The sequence below is a fragment of the Panthera uncia genome, chromosome D1, assembly GCF_023721935.1.
Source record: "Panthera uncia isolate 11264 chromosome D1, Puncia_PCG_1.0, whole genome shotgun sequence".
In the NCBI taxonomy this organism is placed as follows: Eukaryota; Metazoa; Chordata; class Mammalia; order Carnivora; family Felidae; genus Panthera; species Panthera uncia.
The window spans coordinates 83,040,487-83,053,639 of NC_064808.1; the positions used below are offsets into that span (position 1 = coordinate 83,040,487).

Sequence of the window (13,153 nt, forward strand, 5' to 3'; positions counted from 1 at the left end):
TATATATATATATTTTATATATATTATATATATATATAATATATATAAAATATATATATATATTATATATCTAAAAATAAAAATATATATACACACATATATATGTCAGTACTCTTCTCCCTCTCTGGGTAAGATGTGTTAATTTTGACAGAGGCCTGCTGGGCTTATGTGGCCACTAAGTACAGGGAAACCCAGCAAAGGCAGGCAGGAAGGGTGGCACAACAGGGGCATGGTGAGAGTAATTTTAGAGGCTGGCAAGCCTTGCTTGAGCCTTCACATCCCACCCAGTGTGCTGAGCTGTGGCATTTCCCAGAACCAGAGACAGCCCCAGGTTTCAAGGGTAGAAGTAGGATTCACACTCCAGACTTCCCTACCCAGGGGCTTCAGGACTTGATCAAATGCTGGTTGCTATCCAGAGACTGATGATAAGAGCCCAGCATCCCTATGTACTGGGCCAGAAGGACTGCCATGAATTAAGTTGAGAGAAGAACTGTGGTTAAGGGGCTAAGAAATAAATGGCCCAGTGCCCTCATTTTGTAGATAAGGAAACTGAATTTTCATGAAGTGAAGTGGATTGTCCACAGAACTCCTGGCTAATTAGTAGCGGAGTGAAGACCAGAACCTTGACCTCATAGGGTTCCAATAGGCCTGGGTTCTCCAGAGAAACAGAATCAATAGGGTAGAGAGAGAGACAGATAAGATTTGTTACAGGAATCAGCTCGTGTGGTTATGGAGATAAGAAATCCCATAATCTGCCATCTGTAAGCTGCATATTCAGGAAACCTTCTGGTATAATTCAGTCTGGTCTGAAGGTCTGAGAACAAGGTGAGAAGATGGTGTAACTCCCAGTCCTGAGACCAAAGGAGCCACTGGTGTAAGTGCCAGAATCTGAAGACCTGAGAACCAGGAGCTCTGATGTCCAAGGGCAGGAGAAGACAGACATCCTAGCACAGGAAAAGAGAGAGAATTTCCCCTTCTTCCATCTTTCTGTTTTATTCAGGTTCTCAATGGACTGGATAATGCTTACCACATTAATGAGGGCAATCTGTTTTACTCAATCTACTGAATCAAATGCTAATCTCTTCTGGAAACACCTCACAGACACACCCTAAAATCATATTTACCAGCTATCTGGACATCCTTTGCTCAGTCAAGTTGATACATAAAATTAACCATCACATGGCCCCTCAGATCTTGGTTGTATTCTGGTGTAGCCATAGATCAATTCTGACAGTGGAGGTGCAAAGGAAATTTAAGTTGTAGTACTGTTAGGCCTTTCCTACTGCCAATGCCCTTTTCCTTGTTTCTCAGTGTCTGTTTTCTGGTTGGGAAGGGATAGCAAGATGAGCCACATAACTAAGAAGGGATATTTTTAGCAAAGGTAGGGGAGGACAGAAAGCAGAGAGAAGCGTCATTTTCCTGCATTTGTAGTGTACCCTCAGATCCACGAAAATGGGTCTCAAATCATATAAGTGGATGATTAGTTATACCTGTAAGACATTACTCCAACCTACCCATCGAGAGGAGGGAAACAAGAACAGCTACTTGTCAAAATCTGCATGAATAGGATTCTTAGAAGGGAATGAAAAGAATTAATTTCCCCCATTAATAGAAGACATTACCCTCAGGCACACACAGTCTTTCATAATTGTCAAAACCTCTTTCTTCCTCATCACCGAGCAGCAACAGCACAGTGACAGATGAGAGCCACCTTGAAATTGCATGGTGTCTTTATTATTGTGCCTGCATTGTCAAGACCCCAGATAAAGCTAGGGTGGCATAGGTCAATTCTGCAGTGTGCATGCCTGACTGCAGGAAACTTCTTATGTTTCCATATAGGTCAGTGACCCTGAGTTTCTGGGTTGGAACTTTGCCTATCAACACCATGGTCATAAGATTTCTAGAACTCAAAGAATTATGCAGGATTCCTGGTCATAGACTCTATTGCTAAGTTATGAAAGACTATAAATGACCTTAGAAATCATCTAGAGCAGGTTTTTATTTGATAGGAGATAAATAGTTAAGGCTTGGGGTGCTAAAACACTTACTCAAAGTCACATAGCACATTAGTGGCAATGCTGGGGTTAGATACAGGTCTTCTGATCTCTAATTCAGTAGTTTTCTCCACTTATTCATGTTCTTGGCAGAGTCATAGAAGACTGTGTGTATGGTGACTTCTATGGGGACTAGGCTAAGAAGGGAAGCCAAGAAGATAGATGTCTTTTGTGAGAGGTCAGGTTAATAAGAGTCCAAGTTGGATGATAAGAGGCAGACAGACTTGCCTAGAATAGCACAAGGTGCAGATGTAGAGAGTCCTTGACAAGAAAGTTTCCAAAGGGATCCAACCTCACAATAAGGGCTCTGGGCCCCAAAGGCAGAGACATTGCCCATTGAGTGCACAGTTCCTAATTCTTCCTTTTCAGCTGCTGCTCTGAGTGTGTGAACAAAGCTATCTCCTGTGATGATTCAGAGCTCAGGCCCTCCAATTCTGTGAAGTGTGCAGAATGTCTCAGATGCGGCCAGCATGCCAAGTGTGCTGCTTGGCTTAGTGGGTGTTTTGCCTGGAAGCTAATATAAGGATTTCAAAAATATTAATGAACATTGATAATTAACATCATTGTCATGTGGCTGTGCTGTTGGGAACTAATACTGGGAGAACATAAAAGGGAGAGAATAAGAGAAGAGGAAGGAGGAGAGAAAGTGAGAAGAGTCAGGCTGCATCAAGGCTTCAAGTGTAGAAACTGGGCTACATTCTTCCTCAAAAGAGCATCTCCCCAATAACCTGAAAAGGCTCTGGCACTGTGTCCATGAGTTCTCTGGGCCATCCTAACCATTTTAGAAGGTGCAGGTATGGTAGATGACATGCCAGGAATTTGAGCCAGGATTTGTTAAACCCCAAATGGGTTTCCATCCTTTGAGCTGCAGTGCTGATCCCCTTGTTGCAGTTGATTTAGTGTCCAAGCAGCTGCTCTAGTCTATAATCTCATGGAAAACTGTAGTTAGCTCATGGGTCTCAAGCTCCAAGGAACAGAGCACTTGAAGTCATTATTGACCTTCATCTAGCAGAATCTTACATCTGAGAATGCACAATTTCCTTGGGGACCAAACCACTTCTTATTGACTTTAAAAGTGTGGGTGTTGGGACAGCCCCACAGGCAGAGTAAGGTGCAATCAGCAGCCCAGGCCGATCCTGATGGCAGGACTTTCCATGTCCTGGGAGTACAGTGGCCACATGGATTATCATCCAGAACAGGATACTTTTGAGAGCAGAAGGTGACCATTAATAATTAGGCTTGGAAAACAGGTGTCAACTGACAACTTGTTCCAGACAAACTTAACTATAAGGTCACCCTACTTATAAAAATAACAAAGACGTCCTTGGTGTTGCTATACAAAAAACATTAATCCCCAGGGAAAACAAACCATGTGCAGTTGGTATTGGAAGGAAAGATTTAATTCCCCCCAAACCACATAAGGAGCACAGCATTCAGCCGATGTGCTCTGTTATTAGAAATAATTTGAAGAGTTTGGGCACAAGCTGAACCCCAATGGATCTTGACCCTCTAGATTTGCGGTGGGCTCAAGAAGCACATTTTTTCAAAACACCCTTAGGTAATTCTGGTGTTGGATACTCACTGACCACACAGTGGCATGGGACATTTCCATACCTCCAACATATTGTTTTCTGGGGCACTTCCAACATATTGTTTTCTGGGGTACCAGGGTGGCTCAGTCAGTTAAACATCTGACTCTTGATTTCAGCTCAGGTCATTATCGCATTGTTCATGGGATCGAGCCTATCAAGCTGCACACTGATGGCTCTCTCTCTCTCTCTCTCTCTCAAAATAAATAAATAAACTAACCAAATAAATAATATATATATTGAAACTGGAGCTGGGTAACTCGTCATTCCTGCTTAGGCTAATGCAGGCAAGATCAAATCAAACTTTCTTAAGACGTCTATAAGACATACACAAATGAAACAAGTAGTACCTATTCAGTGCTTTGATTCGTTTTTTTAAATTATTGATTATTTTTTAATGCAGTAGTTTATTTCAACTAAAGTACAGAGTTTATTCTCCTTTTAGTTGTTAGTAATGAAATAGCCTTGTTGGTTCAGAGTGCAAATAATGGTAATGAAAGAAGAAACCCTGTAATAAAGAAAAACTTTTCAAATGCCCTTAATGTTTTGTCAATAACTTAGCTCTTTTGGCTGTGCTTTCTAAAAGCAATGATTTTGTTTTCTTCAACCTCTATGTCTTTTTGGTTTGAACTGTTTATATCTGTCTACATTTGAATACTTTGTAGAATATAAATGTTAGCTACTTCTTTAATTAAATAGTCTGCTTTGTTCTCCAAATGGATTTAAGCTTCTGCCCTCAGTCAATTGTCTGCCTCTATGGGAAATCCCGGAGTTTTGCATTCTGTATCCTCATGTTCTCTGTCTTCCTCTCTCACTGTGTGTGTGTGTGTGTGTGTGTGTGTGTGCCTGTGTGTGTGTGTGTGTGTGTGTGTGTGTGTTCAACTCCTCTCTTCTTTGTCTGTCATGCACTCTGGACTTCCATTGCAAGGCTATGGGCCACATCTTTGCCAGTATCCTGACTTTTTCCATATCATTCACTCAAGACTACTCCCTCTGGGTCAACAGTATCATCTAGATTATAAAACTCTCATGTCCTGGTTCTCCTTGTGGCTAATGAACCAATCTCAGAAAAGAGACACAAGTAAAACCAAACTAACCACATGTTTTCACTGTACTTTCGACAGGAGCAACTCTTGCCTTGATGCTTTGTGTTAGTAGATCTGGGCATTCCCATCCATTTTGGGCTGATGAAGGGCATTCGACACTGTCAGGCCCAGCCCTGGCTGCCAGTACCTTGCAGTGTGGCAAGGTCCCATTTGCCAGACTCGCTTGCTGGCATTCCAACTGTATGTCTCTCATGGAGGCCCATGGACAGTCAACAGAATGCCTGAACACACTCTGAGTATGCAGAGCCTTATGGACTGCTAGGTCTTGAGTGCATTCTCAGCAGAAGAAGCCTGGGAGTGTATAAGTAGAACTGGCTCTTGGTAGATAAAGGCCACAGGAGCCTCCCAGTCTACCAACTAGGGATGTAGTCCCTTGTTGTGTGTCAGGGTCCCCTGGACAGTGTTTAGAGGATGCCAGTGATGGCACAGTTCAGCCAATCTGTAAGCATGGGCACAAAAGTATGTTTTCATAGTGCTCCTTGGTTGATGCTATGTGCCACCTGGGACAAGACCTCTAGGCCCTCCCTCCTAGACCTCACTGCAAAAAGGTTTCTTGACACTGTATTCTCCTGTCCCCACATACCAGACAAAACTCTTCATATCCCCTGTATTTGGCTTTCCTCCTCCTGATAAAGTGCCCATGTACCAGAATTTATCTTTCTGGATAGTCCTACCAGATGAGTCATTTGAGCCCTTCTCTTCTTGTGTCATCCCAGGTGTTCCATCACAAAAAGGGAAAAAATTTAGGAAACTCACCACTGCCAGGAAATTCCTTTGAGCCCCCAGTTCCCCAGAGCATTATTAATGTACTCTTTCCCCCACTAGAAGCTCAGCTGACTTTCCCAGTCACACATTGATCTTGTCATTAGCCAACTTCCTGTCAGCCTCAGGGAAGGCAGCCAGCAAGGCAGTCTTGGAGAGGAGCACACCACCCTTCCCTCAGGCAAGGTCCTGGTGGCCACAGTCTGAGAAAGGTTGTCTGAGCCCAAGACAAAGAGCTTCTGTCACCACCAGCAAGTGAGACATTGACCCAGAGGCTCAGTCTCCAGAACAAAATGACTTTAGCACAATTCAATTTATTGTATTAATTAAGGGAAAATGAAACCATGGGTTTATCATACTTTTCATTAACTCCAATGCAACAAAGGGATGTATCTGGGAGTTGGGAGCAAGTGAGGATGGAATATACTGCTGTCCATACTCCCTGGTTTAATTAAGGAGGGGTAGCTCAGAGTTGCTTATTGTCAGCAGCATTCTAAAGAGAGTCAGAGTGTCAGGGAACACAGAGATGTGGAGCAGGCCTGGCAAGAGAGAGATTAAGTGGAGAGAGATAATTTGGTGAGGGTTCAGTTTCCAAACCTTTGGCAATTGGATGTAGAATGAATAGATACTGTGTGTTCATCCTACATGAGATGCATATACAGCTCAAGGGAGTGGAAGGTGTAATCTCATCTCAGTGTGTTCACAATTTAGAAATGGAACACCTACCTTATCAGAAGCAAGTGCAGGCAATACAAGACTGAGGTCACATGAGCCAAATTGTACCAAGTGCTGAGATTTTACTCCAGTTCCCACTCAAGCTTGTTTCTAATGCTTCTGTCATTCAAGAGGAGGCTCTTGTGTTGAGAGGTATGTGATTTGAGAATGAGGCCAGGAAATCCCTAGGGAGGGTGAAGAAACCTACTCTCCAGCTTATAGGTTTCCAGAAGACAGTTCCCCTGTACTCCCTAGGAGGAATAAATCCCTCTTCTAAACTGGTCACTCTTTGTCTCCACGGATGATGGGTGACTAATGTCACTGTTAAAGTTATTTGCTCAGCAGCCCTTGGACCTTGTCAAGCAGGGATAAGTCCATTATCTAGAAGTGAGGCAGCACATCTGATTCTCCATCACCTTCTTAATCTACCTCTGCTTGGGTCAAAGGGTTCTCCTTACACTTGATTCTCTATTCCAATACAGCCCTTATTCCCAGGTCCAGCATTGGGCCTGTAGCTGAATACCAAAGGCAAGTACTCCTACTGCAGTAGTCCAGACACCTTTAGTTCATAGGGAGAAAGGCAAGAACCTCTGTCAGTCTTGGATGCCAAGCCCAGATTGTAGGCCAACCTGACAGCAGTAAAGCTGGTATTTTGATCTGCTTGTGGCTCACTTTATGTGATTATGTTCTACTGGCCAGAATCCTGGAGAGAGAGATGGATGAGTGACAAGATTGTGGCACATATCATCACATGCACTTCTGACATCTACCTTGCCCTACATACCTCAAGGGCACAGAAGCCACTGGGAGGGAACTACTCCAGACAGTTCTTTTCCTTGACCTTATCTTGCTCCAGACCTCTAGGATAGGAGTTCCAGAAAATATACAACAAGCCAGCCAACCCACACCTTGTTTGATTTACTAAGCACTCCTTATAGAAGCAAAATCTCAGTTCCTTGCTAACTTGAATGGATACTTAGTTTTGGTGAATGGACAAGAAGCTATTGTCTAATATAGATCAAAAAGCCTAGGTGAGGCCTAAATAGGTCAGAAGCATTCACACAAGCACCTGGACTTTGGATTCCAACTTTTCAAGTTTAGTATTAATAAGGAGCATCTATAATAGCCCTTCTGGCTGAGGGAACAGGGAAATGTCTGTTCTTGCTTTTCGAGAAATCCTATCATGGACCCTGGGGTGTCTACACAATTTCCACTCCCAATGGCTTCCTTCTCTTCCTCTTTCTCTTTCTTCTCTTCCTTTCTCAGCCATCTGACTCCTCTTTCCCTCCTCTGGCTGTTCTCTTCATGATGCCATTTTCTCTCTGTCAATACCTCCTTAAATTCTTAGCCCTCCTCCCCCTTCTCATCTCCTCATATTAATTTCCTCTAAGACACCCGCCCCTAGGCATGTGCCACTGTGAGCCATCTCCTGACAGATCTCTTGGCAAAAGCTGTGACAGGTGCTGACATTTAACCTCACAAAGCAGTTTCCCTGGATAGAGCGTCAGCTTTCAGCGGCATATGAGGAGGGACACTGGGGTTGGGGCACCCAGAAGGGGACTTTTTAATTATTTCAAAGGGAGAAGCCAGTCAGAGTTTGCCTCAATATGAGGATGCTTGTTTTGGATGGTGTGAATAGTATGGCAACGGAATAGACTTCCCTCTGAAATCATCCCTGGGGATGTTTGCACAGAATGGGGAAAGATATTCTGTCAGAGACAATAATCCAAAAACTGGAAGGCTAAAATCTTTGATCCTCCATGGTGTTTCCAACTGAAATTCTAAGGAGTTGTGTGAGGAAAAGAAGGAACGATTAGGCATAAGAATGGTGACTGAGATACAGCTGGCATGGGAGGACAGGATGTGAAGGGAAAAAGAAAGAAGAGGAACAAGGTCAGAATCCTTCCAGATTTTACTCTGGATTTCCCATTTGGTCTCCTCAGAGATGAGGATGATGTTTAAGTTTCTTCCAGCTCTAATAAATCTTTCTGACCCACTGCACCTTACGAGAGGGATCTAAAAATGATTAAGAACACTGAAAACTGAGCTGAGGGACAGAAAAATATACAGTGCTCCAGTTGTGGGGACATGAGATTATAGACTGCCCAGGGTCAAGGACCTTGTCTTCTACATCATCTCCACCCCACATACAGTGTCTAACCCAGCCCTTTTCTCAAGGTACATGTGAGTAAGATAACTGCAGGTAATATCAGGGAAAGCAGATCATGCCAAGGATCCTTCCCTGAAGCAGTTTCTTGGTCTGCCCCTCCGTTTCTAAGATGCCAGACCCTATGCGTGGACACTGTTTGTTCTTTGCCTTCTGTGACTGTGTTAAGTCAGAATATGTGTCTTTGTAGAAGAAGCCCCCTTGTGCCCACAGAACCACGGGGCTTGCTTACTCTGTCCCCAGGCACATGCCTTGCATCTAAGGGGCCCTAGTCCAGGGACCTCCCACATCCCATGATAAATGGCCCCATTTGTATTCTTGAAGATCTTAATCTCACTAATATAGTGTATTGACTTTCTTAAAAGTACTCATCTAAGGAAAGAAATAGCCCATTTTAAAAAATTTTTTTTAAATATTTATTTTTCAGAGAGAAAGAGAGACAGACCATGAGTAGGGGAGGGGTAGAGAGAGAGGAAGCACAGAATCCGAAGCAGGCTCCAGGCTCTGAGCTTTCAGCACACAGCCCGATGTTTGAACCCATGAACCACGAGATCATGACCTGAGCGGAAGTCGGATGCTTAACAAACTGAGCCACCCAGGCATCCCAGAAATAATCCATTTAAAAAAATATATTTCTGCCAATGGCTTAGAATTCACTTACTTTTCCTCCCAATCATGTTATATTGGGATGCCTGAATGCATAGAGCAGGTTGATAATGCTTTTGGGTTATTGGCTTATTAAGAGACATCTCACCATAAAGCAAAACTGTGAAGCAGATTTGGAACTCTCATTTTCATGCATTTTGTCAGAGAAAATATCGTAGCCCTTTAGGCTTTAGTCCTTTTGTTTTTTTCTTTAATCCCTTTTGAAAGTGTCTTCAGAATCTTTCCTGTGGCACCTGGGTCATCTTGCTTGCACCCCCTCTACCTTTCTTTCCTTCCTCCTTCTCCTCCTCCTTCCTCTCTTGTTCCTCCTTCAGGTGTTTCTCCCTGCCCAGTTCCCTTCCTCTGCTTCCACATCAGCAGTTTGTCTTCTTGGCAGCCAGCAAAGAGGATTAAAACATGTGTTGCCTTCTGCCCTTTTCTCTGCAGCATGGAATCAGGATTTTCCATTGCAACCAGAACTGGAGAGGGCAGGGAAAGCATTAAACCCTGCAGTTTCCTAGGTCTCTAGGCATTTAGCAACCTAGATTTGTTCACCTAGTATTCAAAGCAGTAACAAAAATAACATCTCAATCACCTTCAGTGGGCTTGAGATGGGGAGGGATTTCAACATCCTCTTTCCATTTCTTAGCAAAGAAATCCGTTCAAGAGAATGAACACTTTGTAGTAAGATCATAAACACTCAGTGAACAGTTCGCTTCAGGGGTCCAGATGCCCGGCTTCAGTGCACCTTACTGAGCGCTATACCCCCAAGAGGGTGTCTTTTGAGATGCAGACTCCACAAGAATCCCCTTTCTGAGGGGCATTCAGTAAGCTCTGTTGACCAAATGGCCACTTCACAGACCCAGACAGTTAGAAATGTGTGACAAGAGAGAGCTGAGAACAGCACGTGGTGGTGCCTTATAGCTTCACTGCTCACTGTGTGGGTCCCAGACCTGCAGCATGGAGATACTCAGGCATCTGTTAGAAATGCAGAGTCCCAGGCCCTGATCTAGACCTATTGAATCAGAATTTCTATATTTTTTAGATCCCAGAGGAATTTATATGCAAATTGAAATCTGAGAAGCACTTACTTTATGGTACAAACTTGACAAAATTCATTTTATCACTTAATGAGGTAGTATTATCATAACGATCCCTATTTTGCACAAAACACTCTCTTCCTTCTTCCTTTTTTTGCTGTCATATAATTGTTCCATAAAAATACCATTACAGATAGTGAAAATACATCCCTGCATTCCAAAGGGTGGTTGTGTTGCCCTGTAATTGCTTCATGAAGAATCCAGAATCTGCCCTACTCATAGAAATGCAGAGAATTACTCAGGGCCCCAGCACATTGACCTCCACCTTCTTTGAGGCTATCCTTTCCCTTTGCACAAACCAACACTTCTAAGTTGACTGGCATCCATAAACTTGCCTTATCAGGGACTTTAAGACAGCTGTCTGGTGTATACTGTGTAGCATGATATAGATCTATCTCATTCTCTCCAAGGTTAGCAGGTCAGTAACCCTGCCTGAGTCTCCTGCCAGGCCCTACTGCAGGTGGCTCCTTTGGTCAAATGAAGTGGAGTTTAATTACTTGTGGTAAATGCACCGAAGCACATTTTGAAAAAATAATGGCCTGTTAGTAGTATGAAGGCAGACTTTCAATTCTGCCATATTTATTCACTGCAGAAAAGGTACAGTGCATTTGGGAAGTTGTTTTGGTGTGATATCGTTGTTTGATCCTTTAAAATACTTAGATTGGTCCACCAACATAATTTCAATAAGTGAAGCAATTTTTGTCTTTATAGACTTCCTGAAATAGGTGGTCTCAGAATCTTCTTCAACTGTGAGATTCTGTTAACCCTAAGAGAAATAAGGGGGGAAAAAGATGGGAAGATGTTTACATCCCTCCAATAAATCTTGAGGAATTAGTATATGAATTAGCATGAATGACCAAATGTCTGCTGTGGTACAGGGCTTGTGACCAGCACCACTACCTTGGGATCCTGGTAAATAGGGCCCTACGACCCTATTTCTCCCCTTCAGGGTGTGTTTCCAACCTCTACCCTCAGCCATTCTTTTTTTTTTTAATTTTATTTTTATTTTTTTATTTTATTTTTGGGACAGAGAGAGACAGAGCATGAACGGGGGAGGGTCAGAGAGAGAGGGAGACACAGAATCGGAAACAGGCTCCAGGCTCTGAGCCATCAGCCCAGAGCCTGACGCGGGGCTCGAACTCACAGACCACGAGATTGTGACCTGGCTGAAGTCGGACGCTTAACCGACTGCGCCACCCAGGCACCCCTACCCTCAGCCATTCTTCATGTGGGTTCAACTAGATACCCCAAGATTCCCACACTCATGCCTGTGGGCTTGTACTGGGACCCAATCAACAGTTTCTGGTTCTAGGAGGGTGACAAAGGATTGCTCCTGCTGGAAGGCCAACATTTCTTTCATGTAATTACATGATATTGGGCTACCAGAATTGGTGACTGCAATTGTTTATATATAGAGGGTCCCCTTGAAAAATATTTTGCCAGGGACCCCACACCTTCTTGGGATATACTTGGTAACTAATGGAAGAGCTTGGGTGTTTGGGACTTAGGGTGGGAAGAGGAGGCAATGAAGGTCACATGAGGTGAAAAGCAAGTGGTCTGGGGAAATGGGCAGGGTGGGGGAAAACTCCCCAAGGCTTAGACTTGAATCAAAATCAGGTTGTTAAAGCACCTGTCTCTCTACCCACTGCCCATCACCCTACCCCTCAACTTCCTGCTGTTTCACATCCATAGTGGACCTAAACTTAGTTGATGGAGCATCCATTGGATAGGAATATGTTTATATGTGTGTTTGAGGAAAATTATAATGAGTTGTTATCTTCCTAAAACTGTTTTCACTCTAATGTCTGGAGCACAAAAAGGAATCAGGCAACAGGCAGAAAAGAAATGCAAATGGCTGTACTTCCTCCCTGGCCTTTGTGTTGGCTGGGTTTTCATGGGAGCCTAGTGCTTTGACAGAACTGAAAACATTTGAATTTCAAGGCAGAGAGTCTGTTCTATTTGTGCTGAACCACAGGGATGGGGATAAGGGACAAGACAGAGGGACCAGATTTTTGTAAGACATGTAATGGCTGCAAACAATATACCTTTTACAAACCCACAATATTTTGTATCATGAATTCCAATCCTCACAAGTGCCTAGGAATAAAGCCTCCAGAATGTCCCACAAAGTCAGGTATTAAATCCATAAGGCTGTTCCAGTAACTCTGGATCCATCATTTGAGGCCACCACTGTTATTTTATGTTGGCAAACATTTATTGAGCACATCCTGCAAAACAGTCACAGAGTACTTCTGTATTCACTCTTTCTCCAATTTTTCTTCTCTAGTACAATTTGAAAACAAATCTAGTGCTTTACATCTGTCTATATTAAAATATTAATTTATTTTGATTATTTATTCTACAAGTAGTTAGTATTTTGTGCTCTGTCTCCAAGGGAATTTCTACATAATAAAAAAAATTAAGATGCCCACACTAACATACCCTAAAGTTATCCTTACATTTTTATTATGTTATTAATCATAACAATTCTCTTTAAAATATCAAAGTTTACTAGTGTGTTGGGCATTTCACATGTATTCTCTTAGTTAATCCTCATAATAATCATATAGGAAAAACAATGAAAGCCTCTTCTTTTCAAATGGTCTAAAAAGTTAAAGTGACTTGGACAAAAACACATTGACGCAAGACTCAAGCAGAGAATTTCTTTCTTCAAATGCCATACTATTTGGTCAACATGGTGTCTTATAATCTTTGACTCGATGTTCAAACCCCATTATTACAGCTTTTTGTATTCCTTTCCTTGCAAGCTCAAGATATGAATATGGTTCTGTCCCTGGTTTCACAGTTTCTTGATTGTTTCTGTCTCTTTCTTTCCTCCCAGAAGGCCAGGGCTTTGTGAGTGAGGATGAATACCTGGAAATCTCTGACATCAAACGTGACCAGTCTGGGGAGTATGAATGCAGCGCCTTGAATGATGTTGCCGCACCTGATGTGCGGAAAGTAAAAATCACTGTAAACTGTGAGTTGACCCATTGTCAGGAAGTTTCAGAGGAAA

At 42.9% G+C, this 13,153-nt stretch overlaps 1 protein-coding gene across 3 annotated transcripts in view; it reads left to right on the forward strand.

Moving 5' to 3' along the window:
• OPCML (opioid binding protein/cell adhesion molecule like) overlaps window positions 1-13,153 on the forward strand; it is a 496,230-nt gene that overhangs the window by 465,242 nt on the left and 17,835 nt on the right. For 2 of the 3 annotated variants that reach the window (XM_049654127.1, XM_049654137.1), the window contains exon 4: window positions 12,980-13,117. In XM_049654127.1, the coding sequence (XP_049510084.1) occupies window positions 12,980-13,117 (138 nt within the window). The remainder of the gene's footprint in view (window positions 1-12,979; window positions 13,118-13,153) is intronic. The other variant, XM_049654146.1, reaches the window with a different exon arrangement.